This window comes from Meriones unguiculatus, chromosome 4 (assembly GCF_030254825.1).
Source record: "Meriones unguiculatus strain TT.TT164.6M chromosome 4, Bangor_MerUng_6.1, whole genome shotgun sequence".
Classification (NCBI taxonomy): Eukaryota; Metazoa; Chordata; class Mammalia; order Rodentia; family Muridae; genus Meriones; species Meriones unguiculatus.
In genome coordinates this window covers 133778246-133805996 of record NC_083352.1, presented here as the reverse complement: position 1 = coordinate 133805996, position 27751 = coordinate 133778246, and the positions used below count along the sequence as shown (strand labels likewise).

The window sequence follows — 27751 nt, the reverse complement described above, 5'->3', positions numbered from 1 at the left end:
ACACACACAAACACAGCATTTAAATATCAATTTAAGTTATTTGAAACAAACAGAACCAAGCTGCAAACCCTCAAAACTAAGACTAAGCCAGGCATGCAGGTGTATCATAATTGCAGAACTCTAGAGGCTGTGAAGCTGAGGCAGTGGAGTCCCAAATTCAGGGCCAAACCCTGTTTAAAAAAAAAAAAAAAAGATGACAGATAGATATACATACACACACACCAGGGGCTGAAGTACTGCTCAATGTTAAGGGTTGAAGCAAGTCCCGGGCTCAATCCCCCACATAAGACTGGTAGTAAAGACTGGGTAGACAATAAACCACTTCTACTTGGGGAAATGCCTCAGCAGCATTCTTGAGACCCACTCCGATTTTCTGCAGAAACACTCCATAGGGTAACATGGATTACTTTATTATATACTTTATAAAAACATTCAAAGCACAAACACACGTGCCCCAGACCCCGCCATCAGGGAGTGTCAGAACCCTAGATTTTCCTTTTCCTCAAGTATTTACAAAATGGAACTGCAAAGGGTGTCTGCCGCCCTCCCACAAGCAGTTACCTACCATGTGTTGTAACTGGCACCTGACATGTATGTCTGTAGGGGCACAGAAAATGTAGAGACAGATATGGGCTTCTCATTTCCAGAAGGCACACATCTCCATACCACTTATTAGTAATTCCTGACAATCTATAGGAGAATCCATTATTTAGACTCTACCTGCTTTGAGGTATTAAATGAGTAAGAATTAGTTATGTCCAAGAAACATGCAATGAAAATATTTTTAAACCAACATGGTTAAGTGTTAAGATTTTTAGAAATCAAAATATTTATTCACATGATTTTAAACTAGTCAAAGCTATGTCTTTTGCAGTAATGATTGAAGTGCAAGTGATGCTGGTTTTCACATTGGTGTCCTTCAGAGTAGACAGGTCAGTTGTTCTTGAATAAATCAATACAGCTCTGCAAGAGGGAGACATTGTTCTAGAAAAAAAGGCAGGGGGAGGATAAATAAAACAAACAGATATAGCTTTTCTAATGAACTCTCTGAACCTGAATAAGCAAACTAGGCTGACACTTTCATCCTTAAACTCTCAAGTACCACCCATACTCTGCACTGCCCAGAAGGTTCCAGGACAAGAAGCCACTCCTTCTGCCACACCCCAACCACAAACTTGCCCTCAACACTTGATCCTGTGCTGCTAAAAACTGAGAAAGGCTTGATGAAGGCGTGGCCAGGTTATCAAATAAGAACCCAGGATCAAGCATGTGCCATTCTGTTTCTGTGCTGAGTTACCATAGGACAATGAATCAATTTTTAGTTTTCATTTTCAGTCCCAACACTTAAGAGGCAGAACAAGTTCCATGACAGCCAGAGACAGAGATGAGATATCTCAAGAACAAACAAAAAAAAAACCCAAAGATACTAAAATGTCCCTTTTTTGGGTATGTGACTTGCATGAGTGTCTCACTATGTAATCCTGTCTTCACACTTGCGGACTCTTCAGTACTGAGACTAGTTCACACTACCACACAGTTCTGAAGAGCTTACTAACCCTAACCCTACTAACAAAATCAGAACAAGTAAGATCTTGAGAAAGTCAGGTCTGTGCGAGGGAGAATACGCAAAATTTCAAGCCAACCTATATCCATAACAGTGGGACAATCACCTCCGAGTAAATGTCTAAAATGCTCTCTGATTAACAAAGGAACTCACTCTGGCATGCTTTATTTCCAGTTCAGACATTTCAATCAGGTTCTTCCTAAATGCTGCCACTCTCTTCCGTTTGAAGTTTATCAGTTCTACGGGAATAAAGTAAACATTTATCAAACTGTAAGAAAGGTCAGTTTTCCCACTCATTACAACACCCAAATGCTGCTTTCACAAATCACTCCAGCCCTTTCCTACAGTGCCAATCAAGACACATTAAGCCACACGTGGCACACACATTGCCTGTAACACTTGTAATGCCATCCAATCACCAAGCACACCTAATAGGCCAAGACTGTGCAAAAGTTGAGGTAGCCCTTCCCCCAACCTCCTGCATAGTCAGTGGGGTGTGGATGTTTAGCTTCTTTAGGAAAACTTGAGAGGTAAGAGTCAAGTCTACTGTCCTGTCATAATTACATTATGTATTTATTTGAGGGGACACACTCGAGTATTTGCACTGGCTTTATTTAATGACCATCCAGGCAAGATACAGGAGATCCTTCCAGAAGACTGTACCTTATATGTTCCAGCCTTCCTCAGACATTGGGAGGGGGTGGAGCTCCTAGCTAACATATTGAGACCAGGATCTCATCTCAGAAGCGTATTAACACCAAAGAGGACTGAGTACATTTCTGCCTCAGTAGTGGATTCATCCTTTCAGATTACCCACTATTATTCTCTGGTGCTGAGCCTCAAACTCTCAACCCCCTGCCATGCTGCTTTTCATCAGTTCATGGCAATTACTCTAATATACTCCCTACAATAACTAATATAATCTTTATTAATAACCTCAGCTATTTGTATATGATGCCAACTGAGATCAGGAGGAGGTTCCCAGACTCAATTTACAGGTGGCTGCCAGCCACACGGGTGCTAGGAGTCAACCCCTCATGGTCTGCTGTGTAAACTCTCCAGGCCCTCATAACCTTAACAGCCGCATTTTCTTTAGTGTCACAATTCATCTTTTTTGGGTTGCTGGGGACAAGCCCATTGCCTCACAAATGCTAGGGCGGCTGTCTGCTAGAGCTACACCCCAGCACTCTAAGGAGGAGGTTTGCCTCCACAAAGTTTAACATTTGTTCCCAAATAAGAGTTTACAGAAGTAATGCTCAACCTTCTTTAGCAGATTCAGAAAGCTGTTCAAACTTCTGACAGCACTCCTGCTGGTGAGTCTCAGCCAACTTGACATCTTTGCTTTTTAACCTGGCCTTGTCCAAAGCTTTGTTTGAATTCTCATAGTCAATTAGGGCTTTTGTGCGCCTGTATAGGAGATCCTGGGGAAAAAAAAGTAACAGTCACGACATAAAAATCTCCAGAACAAAAGAAAATATCACACACTGAAAATAAATTCTAGGTGAAAAGATCTAGTGTAAATACTTCTCTATCTAGCATTGTCATTATTTTTAATTATGTATATATGCATATATCTGCACACATCAGACTCCTGGAGATGAAGCCACATATGGGAGTATGAAATTGAACTTAACTCTTCGGCCATCTCTCTAGCCTTTTATCCAGCATAATCTTAAAATCTCACAAGGGACTAAAGGATGTCGCAAATTGGTATCATGCTCCAGGTTTGATCCCCAGCATCAGAGAAAGGGGGAGGTGACAAAAACAAACTCCACCTCCAAAATGAGTGCCCAATTTCAGACTTTTTTAAATAATCATTTCCATAAAATTCTTATATAACCCTCCATATAGAATTCGACTTGTGGAAAATCTGCACCAAGGAACTATCTAATATACAAAAACCCTATGATTTGAGTCCAGGCCAGTGAGAGGCCCTATTTTACTAGTGAGTAAAATGCATGCCACTAAAGGAAAAAGGCATAAAGTTATTCTCACGTGCACACACAAACACTGCAAACAAGTGTAACCCAATATAAAGCAACAAACATTCCTTCCAGTCCAAAGGGACTATCTATCATAAGCATTAAATTTCTGGTCATGGCTAAGATGAACTAGTGCTGCTAAGTAACCCCCACCTTACCTTTGCAGCCTCTATGTTGAGCATGTAGTATCGGAGGAGCTCTGTCAGTTTTAAATCTTCATCTGATGAGACTCGACCTTCAACTTTCTATTAAAACAAGTAAAGGTCAGTCAGCATCCACGCAGGAATCTCAGGACCTTAACTAAATAATACCAAGAGGAACACAAAACTTCTTACCCTAAGTTTTTCAAAGAGCTCTGCAACCTTCAACAGGTACCTGAAAGTATACAGAAGGCCACAGTTCAAGGTCTTAACTCTCTTGATATATCAATGCTATTAAGACAAAAATAAATGGCCAAGAATCAAGGTTTGTGGTAGTGACACAAACCTTTTAATGCCAGCATCAGATCTCAGTTTGAGGACGGCCTGGTCTACAAAGCAAGTTCCAGGCCAATCAGAGCTACAGAGAAACTGTCTCAAAAACCAAAACAAAATGAAAGTAACAAAAAAAGAGATAGGGTCATACACCTCACACTTGCCTCAAGTTCACTGTAACCAAGGATCAACCTTGACTATCTGGTCCTCCTCTACTGTGCCAATGCATGCTGCCACCAGGGCTTTTGTGAAAGCTAGGCAAGCCTTCACTGTCACTGTAAGATTTAATGAGAACAGGGAAGAGCAAAGACCCACAAGTTACACTATGGGCCTTGCATAACCTACAGAGACACTCTGCTTGAACACCCACTCCAGCTACCCAACACTTACTTTTTGATGACTGTGGGTTCTTCTAGGGCCAAGCTATGCAAGCAGGCTGCAGTATGGATGTAGTCATCAGCAACACCTGGAGAAGGAAACAAGCACATACCTCGTTACCTGAGCAGAACAGACACATAGAGTGGTAGGTAACCAAATGGGTAAAGTTATTTACTTTTGTGAGCTCTGGTCATTTTGTCAGCTTTAGCACAGGAATCCTTGATCCTGTTGTAATAATTAATAAGGAAGTTCTTCTCTTGCTCAAAGAAGTCATCCACCTCCTAAAAAGGAAGAAAAGGGAACTTAAACAAAAATGTCAAGAATAGGCATATATACTGTGTATTTTATATATATATATATATATATATATATATATATATATATATATATATGGCATTATACTGTATTAACCAATCTAGCACATTCGTGGCCAACACAGTGACCAGTGAACTGAGTCTAGCTCAAACTGTACAATGAGAACCTGCCTCTAAAGCAAAGGGCTATTAAAATCCTAACCTCAACCTGTACAGACTACAGATTATCACAGTACTTACATGTGTAATTCCCAAGGCTGGCAAAAATAATCAGGTACTAACAGGCTACAGCTGCTTTAGCACAGAACCATTTAAGATCACTTTGTAACTTGCCAGTAAATACCGACGCCCTCCACAACCCTGTGGCTCCTCTAGTGTAGCAGCTGTCCACATCTGTGTTTGTGTGTCTAACGGTGTTCTCTCTTTTAATTTGGCTACTCATGGTAGGCCCTTGTCAGGAATGTCAACAGTAAATGGCAACCCACAATGGATATACATAAACCCATGCAGTATTGCCTTAAAAATACCATTTCCAACTTTCCTTCCTACTTAGCACCTGTGTTCTGGGCTCCCTCATCAAGCCCTAGAGAGGCCAAGCCAGATACTTGATAGTAACTGTCAAAAATTGTTTACAAAGAACAGGAAGGCACCGGGTGAACAAGAACAGGACTTTTTGTCATTATGTTCTAGAACAGCTCTGGCCAATCCTCAACAAAAACCTACGCATGTTAACTTTAATTCTAACACATTAAAAAGAAAAATCAGCATTTCAATAACATTAGTGAACATTTCTTCCTCTTGTACCAAGCTCCCACAAGGTCTGATATCACACACCTGTAATCTCAGCACTCTGTGAAGATGACAGGTGGACCCAAGCCTACCAAGGCTGCATAGTGAGTCCTCAAAAAAAGAAGTTGTTCTCATGTGTCATCTAAGCTTTACATTCCTCACCATCACCTATGGCTGCCACCAATTGCACAACTGCACACTGGCTTCCATGCAAACAGGTACTGCAGCCCCAATCCGTTTTTTTTTTTTTTTTTTTGTTTCTTTTAAATGAGACACAGGGTGGCCTGCACCCCAGTACTAGGTTCAAAGCCTTGTGACACCATGCATATTTTCTTTTTACAACATACATCCTTAAAGAGGCCAAGTGTCTTACCTTAACTCCAGAAAAAAGGACTTCATCAGCACTCTTCACCACACTTTTAAAAAAGCCACCAAACATCTCTTTGGTATTTTTCCGTCTAACACTTAGCTAAAGAAAGGAAATTCCAAAAGAACAGTTTATAATATGGCATCTTTCTGTTAGCATCTTAGTCAAATAGTCACAAGTTAACAGGAACTTTTTATTATCATAAATAAATTCAAGGTACTTTTAATCCTGTATTTTATGAGTGCTCTATCTGCACATACACCTGCATGCCAGAAGACGGCAGCAGATCCCAGGATAGATGGTTGTGAGCCATCATATGGTTGCTAGGAGTTAAACTCAGGACTTCTGGTGCTCTTAACTAGCACTCTTAACCACTGAGCCACCTCTCCAGCCACATGCCTCAGGCTCTTCAATTCTTGGTAGAACTACTGCTTGATTCTATTTTTCAGGCTTCCAGAATCTAAAGATACTTCCTTTTTTGAGACTGTGTCTCCCCATCTAGTGCTCACTGTCCTAGAACTATATAGGACTGGCCTCAGGCTCATAGAATCTGCTGGAATTAAGGTGTAAGTCAGAGCTTACTTTATATATGAAGAAACAGGTTTTAAAAAAGTAACTGAAATAAAGGCACATCAATTTCAATTCCTTCCAACAGTCTTAAACAGAAGGAAGAAAATTAGTTTCAGGGGGAGGTCAATTCAGTAGTTTTAAAAAAGTGAACTCTATAACAGATCTAGAGGAAGAAGAGAAAGCATTATTTCTCCACCTTTTTTTTGCAATGATAAATTCAAGCTCAAGAAGCTCCTATTTTAGGAAACATTTCAACCAAGAAAATGGAAAAATTGCCTTACATCCTGATCATATTCCAGGAAAACATGAAAGTTGCGGTCTTTACTGAGAATGGGGTGAGAAGAAAGCCGCTGAAGAAAGACTTCATGTGAGGACACAGTCTTCTTAAAGACAGCGAGATACTCACTGAAAAGACACGTGCACAAAGAATTCAGTTGGCATTGCTCAGTTCCTGTCCAATACAGCTCACTCCTTATTTCACTCCAGTCTTCTGCTCATGGTCAATACAGAAAACAAGACCACTAGGCTGGATCTAAACAATTTAATCCAATTTGGTTTCTAGTAAGAAGGTAGTTGCCATTTTGAATTTGTAGAAGGAATAAATTTAGAAAAGGATGGTACTGTAATTGAATTTGCTGCATCAAGTCTGAGAGTCCAAGCCTACATGCAATTACAGCTGTGATCAATAAGGGCAAGACATTCCTGTCTTTAAATGAAACCTCTCTCAATCCCAGAGATATAAGCCTACTCCTGTTAGTTCAGGCCTGACAACAAAGTTATTGAAATAGGCAACTGAATCATACACAGCAGGCTGATCGAGGAGGTGAGTACTTCTGAGCCAAAACAAAGAAATCCAAGGGGCTCTTGGATCTTGTTCTGATAGACACTTAAAAAGATCCTCATCTACAAACTCAAGGTGTACAGCAGGAAAAAGTTTATAGTATTTTCCTCAGGCATTCAAATGGCATTGTACCATGTGGTTTTTAGAATTTACATGTGCTCTGCCTCATCAATAACTAGCTCAACACTTTTTTACAAACTTTAAGATATGTTGTAATTTGTGTGTCTAGCCTTCTCTTTCAAGCCATAATGCTACAATCCAACAAAGCCCCAGAAGCACATCATGTGAGATGCCAAACTGTTAGGTGCTTTGTATCTAATTAATTGTTGACTCCTGAGATTTTTTTTTTAAGATTTTATTTATTTATTATTTATACAACATTGTGTCTGCATGTACATCTGCATGTCAGAAGAGGGCACCAGATCTCATTATAGATGGTTGTGAGCCACCATGTGGTTGCTGGGAATTGAACTCAGGACCTCTGGAGGAACAGTCAGTGCTCTTAACCTCTGAGCCATCTCTCCAGCCCGACTCCCGAGATTCTTACTGTTCTATAAACAAACCCTCACATATACCAAAGTGATCTTATGTAACCTTGTCTCCAAATTATCCCTGAAAGTGGGTTAAATAAGTGCAGTAATAACTATCTGAGTAAAAGTAAATACAGTAATTTTCTACAAGATCAAACCCTACAAAATGTAGTTTTGGAAACTGGCAGCAGCACCAGGAGTACTTAGTGTCAGATCTCCCACCCAGCTCCTACAGACGCTTCACAGGAGATTCACTCACGCTTCCAGTTCTTGCTTCATCTTGGCAAACTCTTCTTTTGTCATAGATCCTTCCCCTTCTCCCAGTTTCTGCATTTTCTCTCGAGGGCCATCAAAATCTGGCTTTGTAGGAGCAGGAGGGATCTGTAGCAGAGGCAGGCAATCTGTGAGGACCTTATCCCTGTGGCCATATGGTAGCTGGCACCTCAGCAGTTCTGCTCATAGATGGCCACCCCAACAGAACTAGGTCAGCTCCAGTTCTTACAAACCTTATTCAGGTGTGGTGGCACACCTTTAACCTTCAGAGTTCAAACCAACCTGACCTACAGAAGCTAGTGAGTTTGAGCCTCCATACTGTACCATACTGTAAATAAATAAATCATTCTTGGCCTAGCAACATTCCTGAGCAAACTTTAAACATAATCTAGTTCAATGTGAGAAACTACAAACAGCCGTGGTGTACAGAATCCAGGAGCAGAGGCAGGATTAGGAGCTCCAGGTGATCTTGGGCCATGAGATTGCTTGTCAAAGACCAGAAAGAAATCACCGGGCACAGTCTTCATTCTGCCCAGCAGGATATTTGTGTATTTGAATTGATCTAAAAACCAGCCAAAAGCTCTGCCAACCCATCTCTTTCACTGTGAGTACCACTGAGGAATATACTCTATGCTCTAATACTGAGATTTCCTAGAAATCAATTCTACTGGTGTCCAAGGTGGGTGTGAAGAGAAGACTCAATGGTAATAAGTTCAGTTCACAGCACTCTTGTGTGTGCAATCACTGTGAATTCTAGCTCCAGGGAATCTGACACTTCTGACCTGTGGGCACCCACACTCATACCTGCACACAGACATAATTCAAAGCACTGCAAAATACAGTCTCTTTAAACAAAAAGCAAGGTCCAAGAAAATGGCTTAATTACTTTTTTTTAAATGAACTCACAATAAGCCCAGCATAATCGGTTGTTTCAGTAAGAGTGTCATGCAGCCACACGAAGTCTTCATGTTGTCTTGTAACAGAAAACTCTGGGCTCTGAAATGTGGGCAGTGTGGTCTGTAACGAGATAACATGCCTTTAGATTTCCTAGGCTGCACTAATGGGAACAGCACACAGCTAACACAGTAAGACCAAAAAGAGTACACAGCAATCTATGATCTATAGCCATTGATCTACATAGTTTAGACAACCTCATCTCCAAGAAATGCTTTTTCACAAGACCTTCTGAAGCTTGCTTTGCACTAAACAGCAAATACAATAGTAAAAAAACTTTCAGAGTAAACCTTCCCCAGTTATAAAAACAGAACAGCAGCCAGTTGTGGTTCTGCTAGCACAAGCCTATAATCCTAGCACTTGGGGAGGCAGAGGCAGGCTGATCTGAGTTTGAGGCCAGTCTGGTCTACAAAATCCAAGACATGCAAGGTTACACAGAAACCCTGTCCAGGGTGGGGGGACAGAGAACAGCAAGTACAATGTTTCCCAATATCTTCACTACACTTTACTATATAATTCTAGAAACTGCCCTTGGCTTCCTTTCATGCTGGTCATTTACTTCATGTGCAAATGAAAACCAAGAGGCTCAAGCTGCGAAAGTGGCTGTGGCTGCACATTTGCCTGTTGAGGGCTCCACCCCAACAAAAGGGAACTAACCAAAGCACAATACACATGGACTCTCAACAAGCAAGAGAAGCTCAAGTTCTCATCAGTTTGCCACACTGCCCCTAGAGTAACCCATTTCAGTTAAAGTAATCTTTCAACACACCCCTGAAAATGCAACCTGGCACTAGTAGGTACTACTGTTAACTTACCTTGGTGTGCACTGTAAATTTGACCTTATCCCTCTCACTGAGTGCATCGGGTATGTCAATCTGAAGCGATGGGTCAACATTCAGGTCCACAGACACAGATCTCAACTGAAAGACATTTCAATATTAGTGACAAGTTTACTTCAGAAAGCATTTCCCACTGGGAGAGGGAGAGCCAGCAAAAGTATTTTTCAATGATATAACCAGGGTTGCCCACAGGCCAGATCATCCCAAGATCTAAAAGGTCTACACTAGCTGGGCATGGCAGTGCATGCTTTAATCCCAGTCTTGAAGATCTGTGAGGCCAGCCTCATCTACAGCCAGGACAGCCAGAACTATAGAGAAAACTTACCTTCAAAATCTAAATCCACCCCATCCACCCTTGACAAGAAAACTTCATATAAATAAATGCTGCCATACCCAGCCAAGAGGTCCTGACATCTTAGCATAAACATCTGTTTCCCCAGAAGCATTCTAATATTTATTCAGTTTCTCACATGTCCTTGCAGACATGAGATCCTTGCAGACAGACAGTCTGTGGCTAAGCAACACATATACCAGGATAGCTATAAAATGATCCAATACAAAACCATAAGCTCACTTATAAAACATTAGTTTTCTTCTATAACCAGAGTATGTATCAAGAGGCTGGCTACATTTGAAAGCCTGAAGGCCAAGGGATTCTTTAATAGCAATTTTTCTTAGTTCCGACATTTCTGGTAAGCAACTTTTCGTCTGTAAATAGACAAGCCTCCAAGAACTATCACATAAACTGCAAAGGCAAACTGGCCACTCCATCTTTCATGACTGTTATGGTGAGGTGGCCTCTTAGGATAGGAATAATGCCAAAAGCTGAGCTTTAAAAGTTATACACTGGAGCTGGAGAGATGGCTCAGAGGTTAAGAGCACTGTCTGCTCTTCCAAAGGTCCTGAGTTCAATTCCCAGCAACCACATGGTGGCTCATAACCATCTATAATGAGATCTGGTGCCCTCTTCTGTACATGTACCCAGACATTGTATACACGATAAATAAATAAATCTTTAAAAAAAAATTATACACTGGTAAACAGACAAGAGCAGTCAATCACTGGGACATCTCTATAGAGTATGTTTTCTGTAACTCAGCAATAATGCCCATACCTCTTCTAAATATTCCTTTCTTTATTCTTCTAAAAGAACTTATTTTACTAAAGTTACAATTGTGAGCTGCCAAGTGGATCCTGGAATTGAACCCGGGTCCTCTGAAGAGCAGCCAGTGCTCTTTAACTGCCAAACCACCACTCTAACCCCATTTCTTTCTTCAGAGTTTCTGTGTACCCTTAGCTACACCAGACTCACTAGCCTCAAACGCAGAGATCTCCCTGCCTTTGCCTCCCAAGCATGCACCACTGCGCCCAGCTTCCTTTTTCTTAAAGTCACAAAGCCTGGTTTCTAGAATCTTCAGGTTAATGCTCTATCAGTGGTTCTCAACCATCCTAATGCGGTAACCCTAATATAGTTTTCCATAATGTAGTGACCCCCAACCATAAAATTATTTCACTGGTACTTAATAACATTGTTACTGTTATGAACCATAATACAAATATCTGATGTGACCCCCAAAGGGATCAACCCCACAGGCTGAGAACTGCTGTACAGATTCTTTCACCTTTGCTCTCCGAGCCAAACAAACTCAACAGCCTATGGAAAATCACTGGGCTACTTTTGTAATTATGGTAGGACGACCTAAGTGGGCAAGGGATCAAGAAAACAGGGTTTCTCTTAAGTACTACAGGCAACGTGAAAACAGGAACCTATCACTTTATAACTACCATCTGTCTGGCTTTATCTTCTCTCACTGACAACCAACCACGACCACAAAGGGGTATATAGCTCCTATCACTTACACCAAATCCAGTGGTAAAAAGTTGTGCAATGCTTCAAACTTCCACATCAGCACTTGTATCCTCCTTCTGAAGTCACCAAGCAAGATTAAAAATTCAGCATTCCTGATTATGCCTAGCTAGCAAAAACCAACACCCAGCAGTCCAAACCCATAGCATTTGCTAAATAAACCAGGCCCAAGGATAAAAGGAGTGGTAACTTTCCTGTTATCTACTTCCTCAAGAATCTTTTAAAATTGTAATACTATAACCCTTCCCCTTCCTTCCTCCAAAAACTTCTATATACTCCTTCAAATTCATGGCTTCCCTTTTCACTACTGTAATTTACACACATTCCTAGGCAACAAGTACAACTTGCTCAGTCTACCTATGTTACTTGTGTGTTTTCAGGGCTGACCATTTGCTATCAGATAAACAGTTTGTGTGTTCCTCTCAGGGAGATTTCTTCCACTCTCAGCATTCATTAGTTGTCTGTAGCTCTCTGTGTAGGGCTGGGGACTCCTGGACTTCCTTGTCCTGTCAGACATGTTGGTGAGGCTTCGTAGGTGTAGCTTTTCACATTCCTAAAAGACACAATCCCACAGTATACTCCCAGTTCCTGCGGCTCTTACAATCTTGTCTCCTTTTTCTACAATGATCCCTGAGCCTTGTACTGTAGATGCAGCAGTTGGGACTGGCCTTCATAACTCCGCATTTTCGCATTTTGATTATGACTTTTCTATTGCAAGAAGTTTCCTTAATGAAGGGTGAGACTACAAACACCTGTGATCCCAAGGACAACTATTTAGAATAAATATGGTTAAGTTTCAATTTGAAGCATCAGTAATAAGTTTTCCTTCCAAAACTCATGACTTCACTAGCCCCAGGGAGGCTGCTAGGTTTCTCACAGGGGGATCCTAAATTTAACTAAAAAGCTGCTGGTGAGATAGCAGGCCAATGTAATATACTACACCCTTAGGATTACAGTGCATGCTGCTCAGAGTTGTAGTTCATAGGCATCACATAGTGCGGTGGGAATGTTGACTGCTTCCCTCCTCTGCAAACTAGCATGACACCTGGTACCACAAAAGCTAGTCTTTCCAGCTTGGGGGACCTCTGGGCCCTTTGTCTGAAAGTGCATGGTGTCTTTAGCAGCAGTACCTCTCACCTCTGGAGCAAACAAGGGCAACACCCATAGTCTATGTTTTTAGGTGTCGCAGCATAAGCCCAGTTAAGCCATCTAAGGTGGTAAGCACGCTTCAGAACCAGGCTTCTCACCTGGTATTGTTGGGAGCACTGTCAGCCTGGGCCTCCCTGAAGCTTTTAAAGAAAAATTAAATGTGTATCCTTTGGTTCTGAGGCCAAATCAGATCCCCTGGAGCTGGTGTCACAGGCATGAGCTGTTGACATGGGTGCTGGGACAGGTGCTAGGCTCTAAAAGAGCACCATTATATTCCAGGCTGAGCCAGCCCCTTAGCTTGAAGCAAACCAAGGTAGTGGTTATTACTTCACTACAAGGGATAAAGAAACAGTTAATCAGGCTGGCCTTGAACAAGAAATCTGCCTGCCTCTGCTGGGTTTAAGGTGTAAAGCACTGCTAAATATGGCTTCTTGAAAAACCAGTGTATAAGGCACATGTGCATGCACACACAACACACACACACAGAGAGCGAGCGAAAGGGCATGTCTATAATCTCAGTACTTAGAAGGCTGTGGCAGAAGACAGAGACTACACTACATATATCACTACAAAAACAGCTTCTATTTAAATGATTTTTCCATTTCCCATTCCTAACGTAGAAGCTATGTTTGCCTAGCACACGAGAACAGAGAACCCTCCCTCTAGTTATTCTGTTCACTCTAAGGATTTTATCCTTTACTTTCTATCCAAGAAACCAATAATTTGTGAACAAGGAACTGGAAGGGCTGCAGGAAGTGATCAGATTTGCACCACTCATCTCGGTGAGATGGAACCCAGAGGGACCCATCCCTGCTGACACTAGCCATTCTTACCAATAGTAGTCCACCAACGCACAAACAATCCGCAATAGAACACTGCAGACAGCAGGGCATTGAGGCTACTCAGCCCAAGTTCCCAGAACAGGAACTGAAGCCGGGAAGAAGGTCAGTGCAGCGTACTCAGCGAATGGATAAACAGAATCATCATTTCACAAGGCTGCAAGCCCAGATACTAGTCAGAATATGAATTCCTGCCTTAAGTAACTCATGTCAAGAGGCCTTAGCTCTTGTACTACTTTCAAATAACTGCAAAGATTACACTTCCCTCTTTTAGAAGAGGGATCTTCAATGGCTTAACAGAAAATAGGTGCTGGTGCCAGCAAGAAGGCATCTGTGGCCAAGCCTGATTACCCAAGTTAGATCCCTAGGACACACATGGGAGAGAACAAACACTCCAACAAGTACCCTCCAACTTCCACTTTGTGTCCACACAAACTTACAAAAGGGTAATGTGTTGGCAAGAGAAGTCACTTTTGGAAATTCTCAATTTAGATTTTACTTAAGTTTACCACAAAATGCTCTGTAGTTCCCTTACAATTCCAAAAAACGAATGTCTTCTCAAAAAATTGAGACTATTACAAGATCCTAACACTTATGAACAACTGATACTTAAAGACATTTAGGCGGATCTACCCACAAAATTGTTCTCACCTAACTGCTCAAGCACCAGGCTGGTAACAAAACCTAATGTCCAAACAGCGTATTTTAAAAAGGGGTGTGTGTGCTACTATTCTAATAGGCAGCCCATGCTAACCCATATATATGCTGTAACCCCAAGCATCAATCCATTTCTAGGTGAGTTACAATCCCACCTACAATGCTTTGTGGGTGTGTGCTATAGCAAGAACCTCAGGTTCCTGAAGTTCAAGTTAGCCTATCACTCACAAAGACAGAAAACACAACTGCACTGTGTAAATGCTAAATTAAATACACAAAACTTGAAACCCACCCTTCATGACCTTTGATAACGTTCCTCATAGTGTCTGAATAAGGACAAGGATGTTCAACAACCCAAGTTTAATGTAGCAAGTTATTTTCTTTCACAACCTATTAATCATAGATTTAAGTCCTTGCGACAAATTGGCAAGCTTCACCCTACCCACCACACCATTTTAGGTCAGTTTAACCTCAGGATTCTCAGGGTCAATTTGTTCAGTGCCTAAGAACATCTGACAATGTTTACTACAGACAGAAGAGGAGAGAGGTGGCTACTGTCGCCTCCAGTAAAACTGTCTACTGTAGTAGCTGTCTATTATGGGAAGGACAGGCCCCCAAAACCCGTGCTAAGGTTTAACAGAAAGCCTGCCTTTGAAAAATCTCTTCAACAAGCACTTTGATCACAGTAAATCGAATCAGAAAATCCTCTGAAAGTGGGCAGGCTACTTTTGCAGCCAAAAGCAGAATACATCATAACCTGCTCAAGTATTCACAAATGGGACAGAGACATCATGTGCAAGTTGCTGATCCAGAACTAGGGCGTGGGCAGCTTTGAAAAGACACACTTCCTGAGTCCTGTGACTACAGTGCAAAAACTTCACCCTACAAAAAATTATAAAATTAAGACTTGCTACAGTACTGATCAAAGAGTTCAAGGCTGTACTAACAATCCCAGTTCGTGGAAGTGTCTATAGGGAAACAGGAGCTATAGTTATGTCTTTCAGCCAGTATCCTTCATTAAGTCCATGTATCCTCTAGTGAATATTAAAGTCCAGTTTTATAGGACTGAGGATGGAATTCAGAGCCTTGCTCATTCTAGACAGCCTACCACTGTACATTTCTCTAAGAAAAAAAAGGACCTAGTTTTAAACGGCTGTAAAACACAAAGGGTCATCAGTTAGCCCTTGCAAATGCTAAGATAGGCTCAACTTTCAGAAAGCTGCATTTCAAAGTTTTTGGGTTTGCCTCTGCCTTCCAAATGCTGGGATTAGAAGCATGTGCCACCGCACATGCTCAGTTTTCTCCTTTATCACTATCCAGTCCAGGCTGGCCTTGAAATGAGCCTTCTGCCCCAGCATGCTGGGGTTATAGGCAACACTACTTGGCTCCATCTACTCAAAAACTCTCAAGCTTAGCAGGACGTGGTGGCACACTCGGGAGGCAGAAGCAGGCAGATCTGTGAGTTCAAGGCTAGCCCGATCTACAAAGGACAGACAAGGCTATACAGAAAGGAGAAAAAAAAAACTGCCTAGGAAAACAAAACAAAAAACGCTCAAGCTTTTTTAAATAAAAGAGCTATCCAGGGACAACCAGAACATCAACACACACACACAGAGGATGCATTTGATTTACCCTAAATTAGACTAATCTCAAAAGACCCCCACAAAGACACAACGAATTTGGTATGTCAGACTACTCAACCTCATCTATGCAAGAGACCCTACCCTCCCAAGAAAAAAACACACACTAGCCAGACTTGATAAATCTCTACTTCTGCATACCACACCAAAGGGAAACCAAGAACCAAATTGAGAGCTGACAGGGCATGGGCGTTCTATGTAAAAGACAAAAGAAAAAAATATGCCATGTAATTCTACCTCTAAATTCAGCTTAAGGAGAAAATAAATACCTTGAAGCAAAATGTACAGCCTACCAACGTACAACCCTCTAAGAAAAAAGAAGGACCTAGGTTTTACAGTAATTCAAATGCCCACAGACCAGACTCTACTCCCTTCGGTCCGAAACTTGCCAAGGCATTCAACTAGCTTTCAAACTTCTCAGTGCTAGCTCAGAATAGAGGGTGAGCCTCAGAGTTTTTCATTCCCAACCACCCCCAAATATTCTATTAGTTTTTTCACTAGAACAACTTCAAGAATCCCCTCTTCATGGAAATTCAAAGCTGTAATCAGAGCATTTGAATAAAATCGAAAAAACATTAGTTGACAAATTTGCCAAGTTCGACCCCAGTTCCCTTTTAACTCCAAATTGCCTTCAGATAACTGAAGCCAACGTGCTAAAAACAGTAAACTCAAACGAGAAAGAAAAAGCTATGTAATTTTCTGCACTGTATGTCTGTTCACACTCACTAAACACCATAATCATCTCCAGTTTTGCTGGATGAGGGTGATGGGGAACTCATTTTCAAGTCCCACCCAGTATGCTAGAGGAGAGAAAATTAATTCTACCAGAGTGTAAATGAAATAAAACACCAAGTCCAAAGCTCTATTTCAACAAAGCACCGTACCTGGTTGGAACAATCTAACTGGTGTTCCAGACCGGTATTTACTTACTAGATGAAAAAGTTGCTCTATTCAAAGATACTATTAAGAAAAAAAAACCTGATACAGCTCTTATTTAAAACTTTTAGATTTTTAAAAACTTATTTCTAGAAAAACGATACTATGTTTCTGGACACAAAACTGTGGCCCATAACCTATTTGTGCGATGGAAAATTGAAATTTACAAGGCCAATAAAAATGCAATCTTTAATTGTCTACATAGTAATCTCCGTTTACTGCATTAGACCGCAAGATATGTGCAGCCTAGGGCTTACATCAACACAGGACTTACTAAAAATTACAACTCCCACAAGGCCACATTTAGCTTTTCTAAATTGCAAGAGACATGCTACAGATTCTCGTTGGAATTTCCCCACGGAAAGGCCATTTTCTTGGAAAGGAATAGGAATCGCAAACGAACCTCCGATTCACTTTCCAATTACCGAAGAGTCTAGTTTTAGGAGCCTTTTATAAAGTCTCCTAAGGACTCCGGGCACTAGCCTCACTCAAATGACTGGCAGAGCGTCTGTCGGCTTCGCACCAAAAGCTAAAAAACTGGGGTCCCGGCTGCCTGGTTCTCCTTGGCTAGAGGAGGGTGCACGCAGCTTTCGACAGAGGCAGTGTCAGTGGGGCGGCAGGGGAACTCAGGGTCGTGCAAGGGCTTCCCTTGCCGAGGACCCACCAACAGCACGAAGCCCCGAGAAGGATCTCCAGCCCTAGGCGGCGAAGCAGGGAGGACCTCACCTTGCTACGGTCCTCCTCCTGCTGCTCCAGCAACTCGGGAACCGCGGCCATGGCGACGCGGGCCTCGAGCAGGGGGCCGTCCGGCTGTGCGAGGAAAGAAGAGGCTGGGCCGCCGCCGGAGCGCCTTTCAGGGGCGGCCGCGGCCCCGCCTCCGCCGGCCTCCCTGCCGGACGGCGGCTGGAGGCCGCCGGACTCCGCCACCATCCCAGCAGCCCCGGGCGCGGGCCAGCGGCACGCCACGTGCTCCCCCAGAGCGGCCTCCCCCGTCCCCGCGGCCGTCCATCTTGGAGCCGGGCAAAGAAGCAACGCGGGGCCTACCCTCGCTCCGCGCCACGCGGACACCAGCACCGGAGGGCCGGGACAGGGACGCGGGGTCCGAGCCCTCTCCCGGCGAGGCACGCCTCGAGAAGGAGCGCGCGCTGCGGCAGGCGGAATTTATTGCTCAGCCAGAGTCCAAGATGGCGACCGGCGGTGACGTAAGCAGGATCTCGTGTGGACGAAATCGCGAGGCTGGACGGTGCCCGCGCTCCGGCTTCAGAGGAAGAACGCCTCTCGGACGGGGCGTGAACGCCGCGGAGCATGCTGGGGCCGCCTGGCTATGGGGAAAGCGCGGGACCGATGAAAGTACGGGTCCCGAGAGGTGGTTCGTGCTCTGGGTGTAAAAACGTGTGGCTTCTCAGGTACAGACGGAACCCTGCGATAGGAATATCTCTTTCCTGTACAAACTCGCGCACGAGCGGCCACAGTGGTCCTGCCCCCGCCATGGGAGACATCTGCGAAGGTCTTTTTTTGGAATTACGTAAATGGGCCTTGCAAACCTACGTGCAAGTGGGTGACCTGCAAGTGCGCCTGTCCCGAGTCTGCACCACGGGGTCGTAATAGCACCCACTTTAAAAGGTGTGAGGAATAAATGAGAAACGCCCATACAGATTATTTAGTAAAGACTTTGGTATATAGATGTAGATAATTAACTTGTAATTAAGACTGGTGAGTTTGGTTTTAGCTGTTTTGGGGGTTTTCTTTTTTTTTTTTTTTTAGAGACAGGCCAGCCAACCTCACACTAGCAATATCCTGCCGCAGCCTCCCAAGTACTAAGATTCTTATCCTATGCCACCAGGCCTTGCCACATTTCTTCAAAGGTGTAGGGTGTCTTGCCCCAAGCTGCTAACACTAATGTCAAATGGTTTTGATGAATCTTTTTTAGGAATGAATTTCTCAAAACGGCAAGAGTTTAAATGTATGCATTTTTGATGTTTGTTCGTGTGTGATTTTTCACTTGATGGCTTTAGTACATAAAACGTCTTAACACCTAACACCACCATTTTTTACTTTTTTTTTAGATAAGAATACAGCGTGCTTTTAAACATTACAGTCTAGAGAAAAGTAAGGGAGGAAAGTTCAGACATGAAGCCACTTCTGGCCATCTGCAGGCTGCTCAGAAGTTTGAACAGGTTTCCTGTAAATTCAAACCTTCTTTTGAGTTTCTCCACTTCCTCTCTTTCCTGTGACCAGAAGAAAAAAACCTCCTACGAAGCAGTAGACCAAGCAAAGTACTCTAGGTTAGTCCGGTCTGTCTTGTCCAGAGGCCCTGTCCAGACCCCAGAGTCATTGTTCCAAGAAGATGAGGTCCTGTACGGTCCTGTGAGGAAGCAGAAGGCTCCAGAGCCAGAGCAGCAGGCCAGAGCGCCACAAAACTGGTTTCCCATCTTCAACGAGGAGCGAGCTGTGAAACCACACACAGGTGCCTCTTCAAGTCCTCTGAAGATCCCTTTGCAAAGAAATGTGTCACCCAGCGTGACACGCATCCTTCAGCAGACCATGGCGTCAGAACAGCTTTTCTTTTTGAAGAGGTGGAAGCAGCGGATGGTTCTGGAGCTTGGAGAAGAAGGATTTACAGAATATACTACAAGTAATTCTCTTAATTCTGGATCTTTAGCCTTCAACTTTTTTTTTTTTTTTTTTGAGACAGGGTTTCTCTGTGTAGCCCTGGCTATCCTGGACCAGGCTGGCCTTGAACTCACAGAGATCACCTGCCTCTGCCTCCAGACAACTGTCTTATTTTTAGGAATGTTTACTAGTTCTTCTAATTTTGTACAGTGTGTTTTGATCATATCCACAGTCTTCAACTCTTGATTTAGTAGACAAGTGAGGAGTCCAGCTTCCTTAAAGCAGGTGTAGTAGCAGACACCTTTAATCCCAGCAGTCAGGTGGTAAAGGCAGGCAAGCAGATAGATCTCTGTTGAGTCAGCCTGATGTACATAGTGAGTTCCAGGACAGCCAGAGTTTCATAGTGAGACCTTGTCTCAGAAAATAAACAAACAAACAAAAAAGGCAGATTTAAAAAGAAATAGACTTTTGAGTCCAACATGGTGATGCATGCCTTTAGTCCATGCACTCAGGAGGCTGAGGTAAGCTCACATCTTCAGGCCAGTCTGGACTTCGTAAGGAGACCCTGGTGTGGGAGAGGAGAAGACCATTGGGAGAAGGAACTGGTCTCATAAGGATTATATACATGTCCTTGGTAAAACTGGGACGTACACAGACATTCTTTATCCTTTATTTCCCCGCGAATATTATATGTACTCGTAGTGACATATGAGCCTTTTATTTTAAGATTATTGTCCTTATTTCCAGGTATCTTAGAGGAAAAAAAAATACCAAAATAGTATAAGCAACTATAGGTGGTACCTGGATATGGCAAAAGTGACAAAGGTGTCCCTTTATAACAGTAGTTCTCAACCTGGGAGTTATGACCCCTTCGTGGTGCAAGGTCCCTTTCACAGGAGTCAACTAAGACCATCCAAAACCACAGATATTAACATTACAATTCATAACAGCAAATTTACAGTTATAAAATAGCAACGAAAATAAATTTATGGTGGGAGGTCACCACAACCTGAGAAGCTATATTAAAAGGGTTTAGAGCCTGGCCTGGTGGTGCACGCCTGTAATCCCAACACTGGGAGGCAGAGGCAGGTGGATCTCTGTGAGTTCTAGGCCAGCTGGGTCTACAAAGTGAGTCCAGGACAACCAAGGCTACACAGAGAAACCCTGTCTCAAAAAAACTAAATAAATAAATAGATGGAAAAAAAAAAAGGGGGGGTCTCAGCATTAGGAAGTTTGAGAACCATCATTTTATAACATTATTGTGAGGGGCAAGGATTACATACTTACATGCTGGGGTGCCTTCTTAAACTGATAATAACTACTATTCTTTTTTTGTTTTGTTTTGTTTTGTTTTTGTTTGTTTTCGAGACAGGGTTTCTCTGTGTAGCCTTGGCTGTCCCTGACCTCTCTAACCAGGCTGGCCTCAAACTCAGAGACTTGCCTTTTGATGCCTCCAGAGTGCTTGGGAATCCTCAAATCTAGATGTTCATAGTTAGACATAAATGAAGAATGTAGTCAGGATAGGTCTGTATAGTTGATAATTAACTATTTGCATGGCAGTGGATGAAGTAATTTGTATTGTTTGATAATATTGGTGGTTAAACTCATGGCCTTGTGTATATGGGCAAGTACTCTGCTACTTAGCTACTCCTCCTGGTTTTAACAGGTTCGTCTTGTGATTCCTTAAGTAGTCTCTAGGCTAACATTGCATCTCTTTAAATTTCAATTCCATCTAGGTTATCGGCCTTTCACATGCACATAAGAATATATGGAATAGAACAGTTTACTCCTAACTCGAATTCTATTTAACTCTCCAAATAATTTCCCAGAAGCCATTTCAGTTTTTGCTAATGTAGAACTGACCTTTCTAAATCTTTGTAAATTTGACAGACGTAATATGGTTTAATATTACCTTGTTTGGATAAGATTGTTTTCCTCCTTTCTGTGGGTCTGTCTGCAAGCATGTGCTTCTGTGTGTATCTAATGCTGCCTGAGCTTACCTCCTCACTGTGCTAGGGAGAGACTTGAGCCAGGGTACTTGTGCTCTGGGTAAACAAGGCAGCCCAGGCTGGTGGAGGAGGCTCATTCATTATCTTACCGAGTTGTTTGAAAATTGAGTAATGCTTGAAAACGCCAAGGCCACTCTCAAGCCTAACACTGTACCCTCTTTCTCTTTCCCATTACCAGTGATCAAGTGACTAAATAACATTTCTTGTGTTTATTGAAGATGTTTGTCTTTCCTGTTCTTATAAGAATATGAGGAGGCCTAGGGAGATGAGGCAAACATTGATACTGCAGTGTTGACCAGGGCTGCATTAAGGCCTACTAAGTGAAAGCTATTATTTCCTTCTGCTCAAGAGAATGGAATCTCCAGCCAGGCTGGAGGGAGACCTAATATTATGACCTAGCAAAAACATCAAGAGTTTATTCAGTTAGATTGGTCAGTCAACCTGGCTAAGGGGCCATTCCTCAGGAAGGTATATTCACCTAGCTATACTGAGAGATAGAAGAAATAATTGTCCCCTTAATGAAATAATGGGTTTTTCCTTCCCAGAAGCCTATGTTCTCCATACAGTTGCCTCTGAGCCGATATGAGGCTCTGTTAGGTCTGCCATCTTTCTAAGTCCTAACTCAAAAGCATAAAGACCCCCCACACACATACACTTTGGTCTGTTTTAGACTCTGACCATAGCCTATGTATGGTCCCCCTGCCCCCCAGTACTTTTGCCTTTTTCACTCTTTCCACATGGCTGCTTGCCAAACCTCCATACCTATCTCAGAAAGGAATGTCTGTACCTCTTCATTTTCCTCCTCCAGGCAGCTGCCAAGGTTTACAGCTTTGGTACTGGAAAGATGCTCAGTGTTTTAGAGCACTTGTTGCTCTTCCAGAGGACCCAGGTTAGATTCCCAGCACCCATGTGGTGGCTCACCACCACCTATAACTCCAGTCGCAGGATTTCTCATGTCCTGTTTGGCCTATATGGTCAACAGACACACATAAGTGGTATACGGTTATACATTTAGGTAAAACACTCTTACACATTAGGAAGAAAAAAAGAAAAAAGATTTACCACTTGCCTTCCCTGTGATTTTTTTTTTTAAACTCATTAAAAAAAAAATGTTTTTAAAGATAACCCAGGTGCAGTGGTATGTACCTTTAATCCCAGCACTCAGGAGGCAGAAGTAGGCAGATCTCTCTGAGTTCAAAACCAGCCTAGTCTACATGGTTTTAGGACAGCCAGAGCTACATAGTGAAATCCTGTGTCAGAACAAACAAACATTCTTGGGTTTTATAGGAAACTGAAATTTGCTAGGCATAGTTATATATACCAGCACATGAGGCTTAAGTAAGATCTCATGGTCAAGGCCAGCCTATAGTATAAAACAAGATCCTGCCTACAAAAACAAAAAAAGGATGAAATTTTGTGTCTAAGGGGTTTTCATCTAAAGATAACTTTTATATAAATTATATGTATATTGTATATAAATATATATTATATAATATTTAGGTTGGGTTGGTTCTGTTTTTATTTTTTCCTTGGTTTTCTTTTAGACATGTTTTTACAAGGCAAACAGTTCCATGAAGCCTTGGAAAGCATACTTTCATCCCAGGAGAACTTAAAAGGGAGAGAAGAACACCCCCAGTGTGGCTACCTCGAGAGTGTCCAGCACATTCTGAAAGACATCAGGGATGTGCAAGCCCTGGAGAGTGCTGTCCAGCATGAGGCCTTGAATTATGTGGGGCTGCTGGACTGTGTGGCTGAGTACCAGTAAGTACAAGAGTGTTTCTGTCACAATGGAGTGCTACAGTAATGTCTGTGGAGCAGGTGTCTCTTACCTGCTGTTTCTAGATGTGCCTGAGGAATTGTGGCCTCCACCTTTAATTTTACTTTTTTAAATTTATTTATTTTGGTTTTTCGAGGTGAGGTTTCTCTGTAGTTCTCCTGGACTTGCTTTGTAGACTAGGCTGGCCTCGTCTCATAGCAATCTGCCTGTCTCTGCCTCCCCAAGTGTTGGGATGTGCCAGCAGTGTGCTCCACCAAGCCCAGTTTGACCTCCACCTTTTTAAAGTAAAAAAGAAGTGAGCATAGGGCAGGAGGTGGGAGAGACAGTGGGGAGAGCCACCTGTTCTGTGCTAATATGAAAATCAAAGTGGCCCGGGAAAGGTGTGTTTCTGAGCATCTCTAGCATGGCTTATCTTCCAGACTGCCCCTTTTTCCTTCTCTCCAAGAAAGATGCCAGTTGCAAGACCAATTTGATTCCTGTATGCTCTTTTCTGTTTCCGTTTTTAATCAGTGTTGTTTTCTTTTGGTCTTCTTCCCCTCTCCCTTTTTATCCTGTTTTCCCAAAGATTGTACATCACTGTTGGCCCTGAACATCAACTCTCTTCCTGGCTTCCAGGCAGTGGCTGATAAGATAAGAACTCTGAATCAGCTAAAAGTTCCTATGGTTTCTAAGTTGCTACTGTTACTGTTTTTCCCAGTCTTTCCAGATTCCGAGGGCTGCTGTCACCTGCAGATACTCCATGACAAATAAGCAGTGAGCAATAACAGGATGTGAGGGAAGAGCGTGGAGTCTGTACGTGTGACATTTGAGCCTCTGGTTAGAGAGTTTAAAGATAGCAGTCTCCTGTGTCGCTCTGGCTGCCCTGGGACTCACCATATAGGCCAGGCTGGCCTCAGACTCCCACAGATCCAACTGCCCTTGCCATACATGTATCGGGATTAAAGGTGTGTCCCTCATGCCCAGCTTCTGAACATTTTAGATACCATGTAGCTGACATCATTTCTGTGCCTGATGTAGTTCACTTAACATACTGTCTTTGTTCATCCATGTTGTCCCAAGTGACAGAATTGCCCTTTTCATATGTATCTATCTATCAAGGTTTTTTGTTGTTGTTGTTTCTTTGTTTTGTTTTTTCCAAGACAGGATATTTTTGTGTAGCCATGGCTGTCCTGGCCTTATTTTATAGACCAGGCGGACCTTGAACTCACAGAGATCCACCTGCTTCTGCCTCCCTGAGTGCTGGGATTATAGGTATATACCATCTCGCCTGGCTATTTTTTATTTTTTATTTTTAGACAGTGTCTCATCACATAGCCTTGACTGGCCTAAAACTCACTATGTAGATCAGGCTGGCCTTGAAGTCATGGAATATGCCAGCCTCTGCCTCCCAAGTGCTTGGATTAGAAGCTTGCACTACCAAGCCTGGCCCCACACTCTGATCTTCTAAATATCTACAGTTAGTGGGTATAGTATCATACCAGAATGGGTGGAATGAGGAAGTGCCTGTCTACATGTAAGTCTTTAGACAAAGGTCCAGATTTCCCTATGTATATATCTGCGTGTCCTAGGTTCCTACTGCTTGAACCTCTGCTTTTATGTTAAAGTGCCATAACATGCAATCAATCGGTAATGAGTTCTCTACTACTGACATACTGTGCTTCCAAAAGAAAAAACAACAAAAATCGTGATAGATGTAATTTCAGTTTCTGTCCACTGTTAAAGGAAAGGAACCCAAGGAAATCACAGAAATAGAGAGAATTATTATTTGAACTTCAAATATTTGCTTCTTACTCCTGAATAGCTTCCTGTATAGTAGAATTCTCTGTTGCTGAGCTACCCCCAGTCCCATTCGTCTTGGCTTTTCCCCTAAGGCAAGAACTCCCTCTGTAGCCCAGGCTGGCTTTGAGCTCATGAGTATCCTCCTGCCTCCACATCGAGCTGCTAGAATTCTAGGCATGAAGACCACGCCTGTCATGCTTTTCTAACCCTAAGAAATAAAGCCTATTTTAAAAAGTGGAGGACAACAGGAAGTCCTTGAAGAGCCAAAATAAAGTACATAAGAGAAGACTTAACTTAGTAGTTTTTCTGTTTCAGAGGATTTTTAAATTGCTTTTTTCTTTGTTTGTTTGTTTGTTGATTGTATGTACATATATACTGGTGTAGGCTTCCACACCACGGTGTGCAAGTGGAGATCCAAGAACTACCTTGGGAGTTAGCTCTCCTACCATGGGAGTCCCAGGCACTGTGCATGGGTGTCAGGCTTGGCCGCAGGTGCCATCTCCCTGGCCCCAGGTTTTCTGGTTGACTGTTCCTTACAAAGACCTCCTCCGGATTCTCCTCAGGGGCAAGTTGTGTGTGATCGATTGGAAGACGTCAGAAAAACCAAAGCCTTTTATTCGAAATACGTTTGACAACCCAGTGCAAGTTGTGGCATACATGGGTGCCGTAAACCACGACCCCCACTACAGCTTTCAGGTCAGAACAGGGAGCTTGGTAAGCTTTCGGGAGCTTTAGGGTTTTATTTCTAGCACTGCTGACTGTTCCTTAGGGCTCTCACCTACAGAGCACGCCCTCCCTTCCTGGGGCTTTCTGTTGTTCGTTTGTTGTTCTTGTTTTTTCTCCATAGTTGCTTCCTGAGCACATTCCATTTTTGGTGTTTATCGTGGTGTTCTCCTGTGGCCTGGTGCAGTTTTTAGCCAGCCCATCTTAGAACCTGCTATGGGGCTAGTGCTGGCTGGCTCGCCCTGGACGGAGGGGCCACTGCAGCCGTGTTGTTTCTCTTTAGGTTCAGTGCGGCTTAATTGTTGTGGCCTATAAAGATGGGGCCCCTGCCCATGCTCATTTCATGGATGAAGAGCTCTGTTCCAAGTATTGGGCCAAGTGGCTTCTTCGACTAGAAGAATATTCAGAAAAGCAAAAGAACCAGAGTACTCAGAAGCCAGACTAGAGGCCAGGGCGGTGCACACTCACCTTCTCACTGTCTGGGGAGAGGCACCGCTGCCGCTGCCTTCCTAAAGAGTGATGCCACGAATCTGAGCATTGCATTGGCACAAGCTGAAGAAGTAATTGGCTGGATGTATTGCTACTGAGAAGCCAGAACGTCCAGAAATCACTTAAAACATCAACTATACTACCTCTGGCTCTTACCTGCCTGAGGAGAGGACACAGAGGATCGACAGTCACCTTGGTGACTTCTGGACTCCCTTGTAAATCTTTTTGTGTGCTTGCCAGGATGCCCAGTCTTGGAATTGAGATCAGAAGGCGGTGAAGCATCATGTGCCAAGCATGTCCCCAGGGTTCTCAGGAAGGGGAGGGGCTGCATACCCCTGAGGTGTATGTCAGGCATCACCATTGTAACAGTTTCCTTGAAGGTGTTGTGTACATTAGGACCCTACATCATTAGGGGGAACTTCCTCTTAACACTGAATTCATTTGTGTTGACTGTTCAGCCCAGAGTTAGCCTGGTTGCCCTGAAAGTGGGAGCACTCACCATATCATTGGCCTGATCCTCTTCCGTACCAGGTGAGCCCCAGCAGTAGTCAAGCCTGTGTGTGAAAGTCACCACTGTTAGGGCTTTAGTGTCTGTTTCTGGTGTCAGTCGGCAAGCCATTTACTAGGAAAACCCACTGTTGTGGAATTTTTCAGCTAAGGGGAACACTGATAAAATCCATTATATTATTTTTTTGTGTGTTTGATAGGTAATAAAAATCATTAGCTGTCCTCGGATTTGGGAAAGTTAAATAAATGCCCATTATTTTCCTGGAAGAGGGTTTTGTGTTATAAAGTAAATCTAGTAGCATTGAGGTTACAGTTGACTTAAAATCATAGGATCCACGATCACATTTAGTTTTCATTATTCATAAAAAAAAAAAATAAAAGATACTTAACTGACTCAGCTGTTAAATGCTTCCTAGTCTTTCAGAATTTGGTTCCCAGTACACGTGTCTGGCACCTCACAACTGCCTATAAGTCCTGTTCCCGGGGACCCAGCACCCTCTTCTAGAGTCTTGAGGACACCTGTACTCATATGTACAGACATACATACACATAAAAAATGAGCTTGTTTTTTCTGGCTTCTCACATGTTTTTATTCTTAAATACTACATCGACTGCAGGTTCCCCTCCCTCCTCCTTCTAGTCCCTTTTCCCACCTCCCCTTTCTCCCCAGATCCACTCCTCCTCCAGTTCCCTTCAGAAAAGGACAGGCCTCCCCGGGTTATCAACCAAGCATGGCACCTCAAGGTATAGAAGACTAGGCAGCTCCCCTCATGTTCAGGCTGGGCAGAGCAGCCCAGTAGGGGGACAAGGGTCTCAAGGAAAAAAGAGACAGCCCCCACTCCACCAGAGTTCCACAAGAACACCAAGCCGTGTGACCACAGCATATGCAGAG

At 43.0% G+C, this 27751-nt stretch overlaps 2 protein-coding genes and 1 non-coding gene across 5 annotated transcripts; 1 reads left to right on the top strand and 2 right to left on the bottom strand.

Moving 5' to 3' along the window:
• Positions 1-389: 389 nt before the first annotated feature.
• Snx5 (sorting nexin 5) lies at positions 390-18146 on the bottom strand. Of its 2 annotated transcripts, XM_021636799.2 has the most exons (14): positions 18007-18146; positions 17689-17772; positions 9851-9955; positions 8988-9098; positions 8068-8189; positions 6719-6842; positions 5874-5969; positions 4573-4678; positions 4410-4485; positions 3882-3921; positions 3705-3791; positions 2826-2985; positions 1718-1803; positions 390-984 (listed from the first exon to the last, which is right to left on the bottom strand). In XM_021636799.2, exons 2-14 carry the CDS (start codon positions 17737-17739, stop codon positions 934-936), a joined length of 1215 nt encoding a protein of 404 aa, XP_021492474.1. In that variant the 5' UTR covers positions 17740-17772; positions 18007-18146; the 3' UTR covers positions 390-933. The 2 variants fall into 2 exon arrangements, with proteins under 2 accessions (XP_021492474.1, XP_021492473.1); XM_021636798.2 differs by lacking the exon at positions 18007-18146 and having other exon boundaries at positions 17689-17912.
• On the bottom strand, positions 13646-13882 carry LOC132653881 (small nucleolar RNA SNORD17). Its single transcript, XR_009591708.1, has one exon. It is a non-coding gene; the product is annotated as a small nucleolar RNA SNORD17 (small nucleolar RNA).
• A 73-nt stretch (positions 18147-18219) lies between the features above and the next one.
• Positions 18220-27253, top strand: Mgme1 (mitochondrial genome maintenance exonuclease 1). 2 transcript variants are annotated; one of them, XM_021636801.2, is made up of 5 exons: positions 18220-18368; positions 19029-19597; positions 23129-23345; positions 25704-25836; positions 26147-27253. In XM_021636801.2, the coding sequence occupies exons 2-5, from the start codon at positions 19093-19095 to the stop codon at positions 26306-26308; spliced, it is 1017 nt and encodes a 338-aa protein (XP_021492476.1). In that variant the 5' UTR covers positions 18220-18368; positions 19029-19092; the 3' UTR covers positions 26309-27253. The 2 variants fall into 2 exon arrangements, with proteins under 2 accessions (XP_021492476.1, XP_021492477.1); XM_021636802.2 differs by having other exon boundaries at positions 18320-18469.
• The last annotated feature ends 498 nt before the right edge of the window (positions 27254-27751 follow it).

What these genes read in the sequence shown, in the direction of transcription:
- Snx5 (XM_021636798.2), bottom strand. Translation starts at nt 17,892, where the DNA reads ATGGTGGCGGAGTCCGGCGGCCTCCAGCCGCCGTCCGGCAGGGAGGCC. An exon ending in ATGAAGCAAGAACTGGAAGC is followed by an intron (nt 6,843 to 8,067) that starts GTGAGTGAATCT and finishes GTGTCTTTTCAG; the next exon opens with TGAGTATCTCGCTGTCTTTA. An exon ending in AGCTCTTTGAAAAACTTAGG is followed by an intron (nt 3,792 to 3,881) that starts GTAAGAAGTTTT and finishes TTGTTTTAATAG; the next exon opens with AAAGTTGAAGGTCGAGTCTC.
- Mgme1 (XM_021636801.2), top strand. Translation starts at nt 19,093, where the DNA reads ATGAAGCCACTTCTGGCCATCTGCAGGCTGCTCAGAAGTTTGAACAGG. An exon ending in GACTGTGTGGCTGAGTACCA is followed by an intron (nt 23,346 to 25,703) that starts GTAAGTACAAGA and finishes GATTCTCCTCAG; the next exon opens with GGGCAAGTTGTGTGTGATCG. An exon ending in ACCCCCACTACAGCTTTCAG is followed by an intron (nt 25,837 to 26,146) that starts GTCAGAACAGGG and finishes GTTTCTCTTTAG; the next exon opens with GTTCAGTGCGGCTTAATTGT.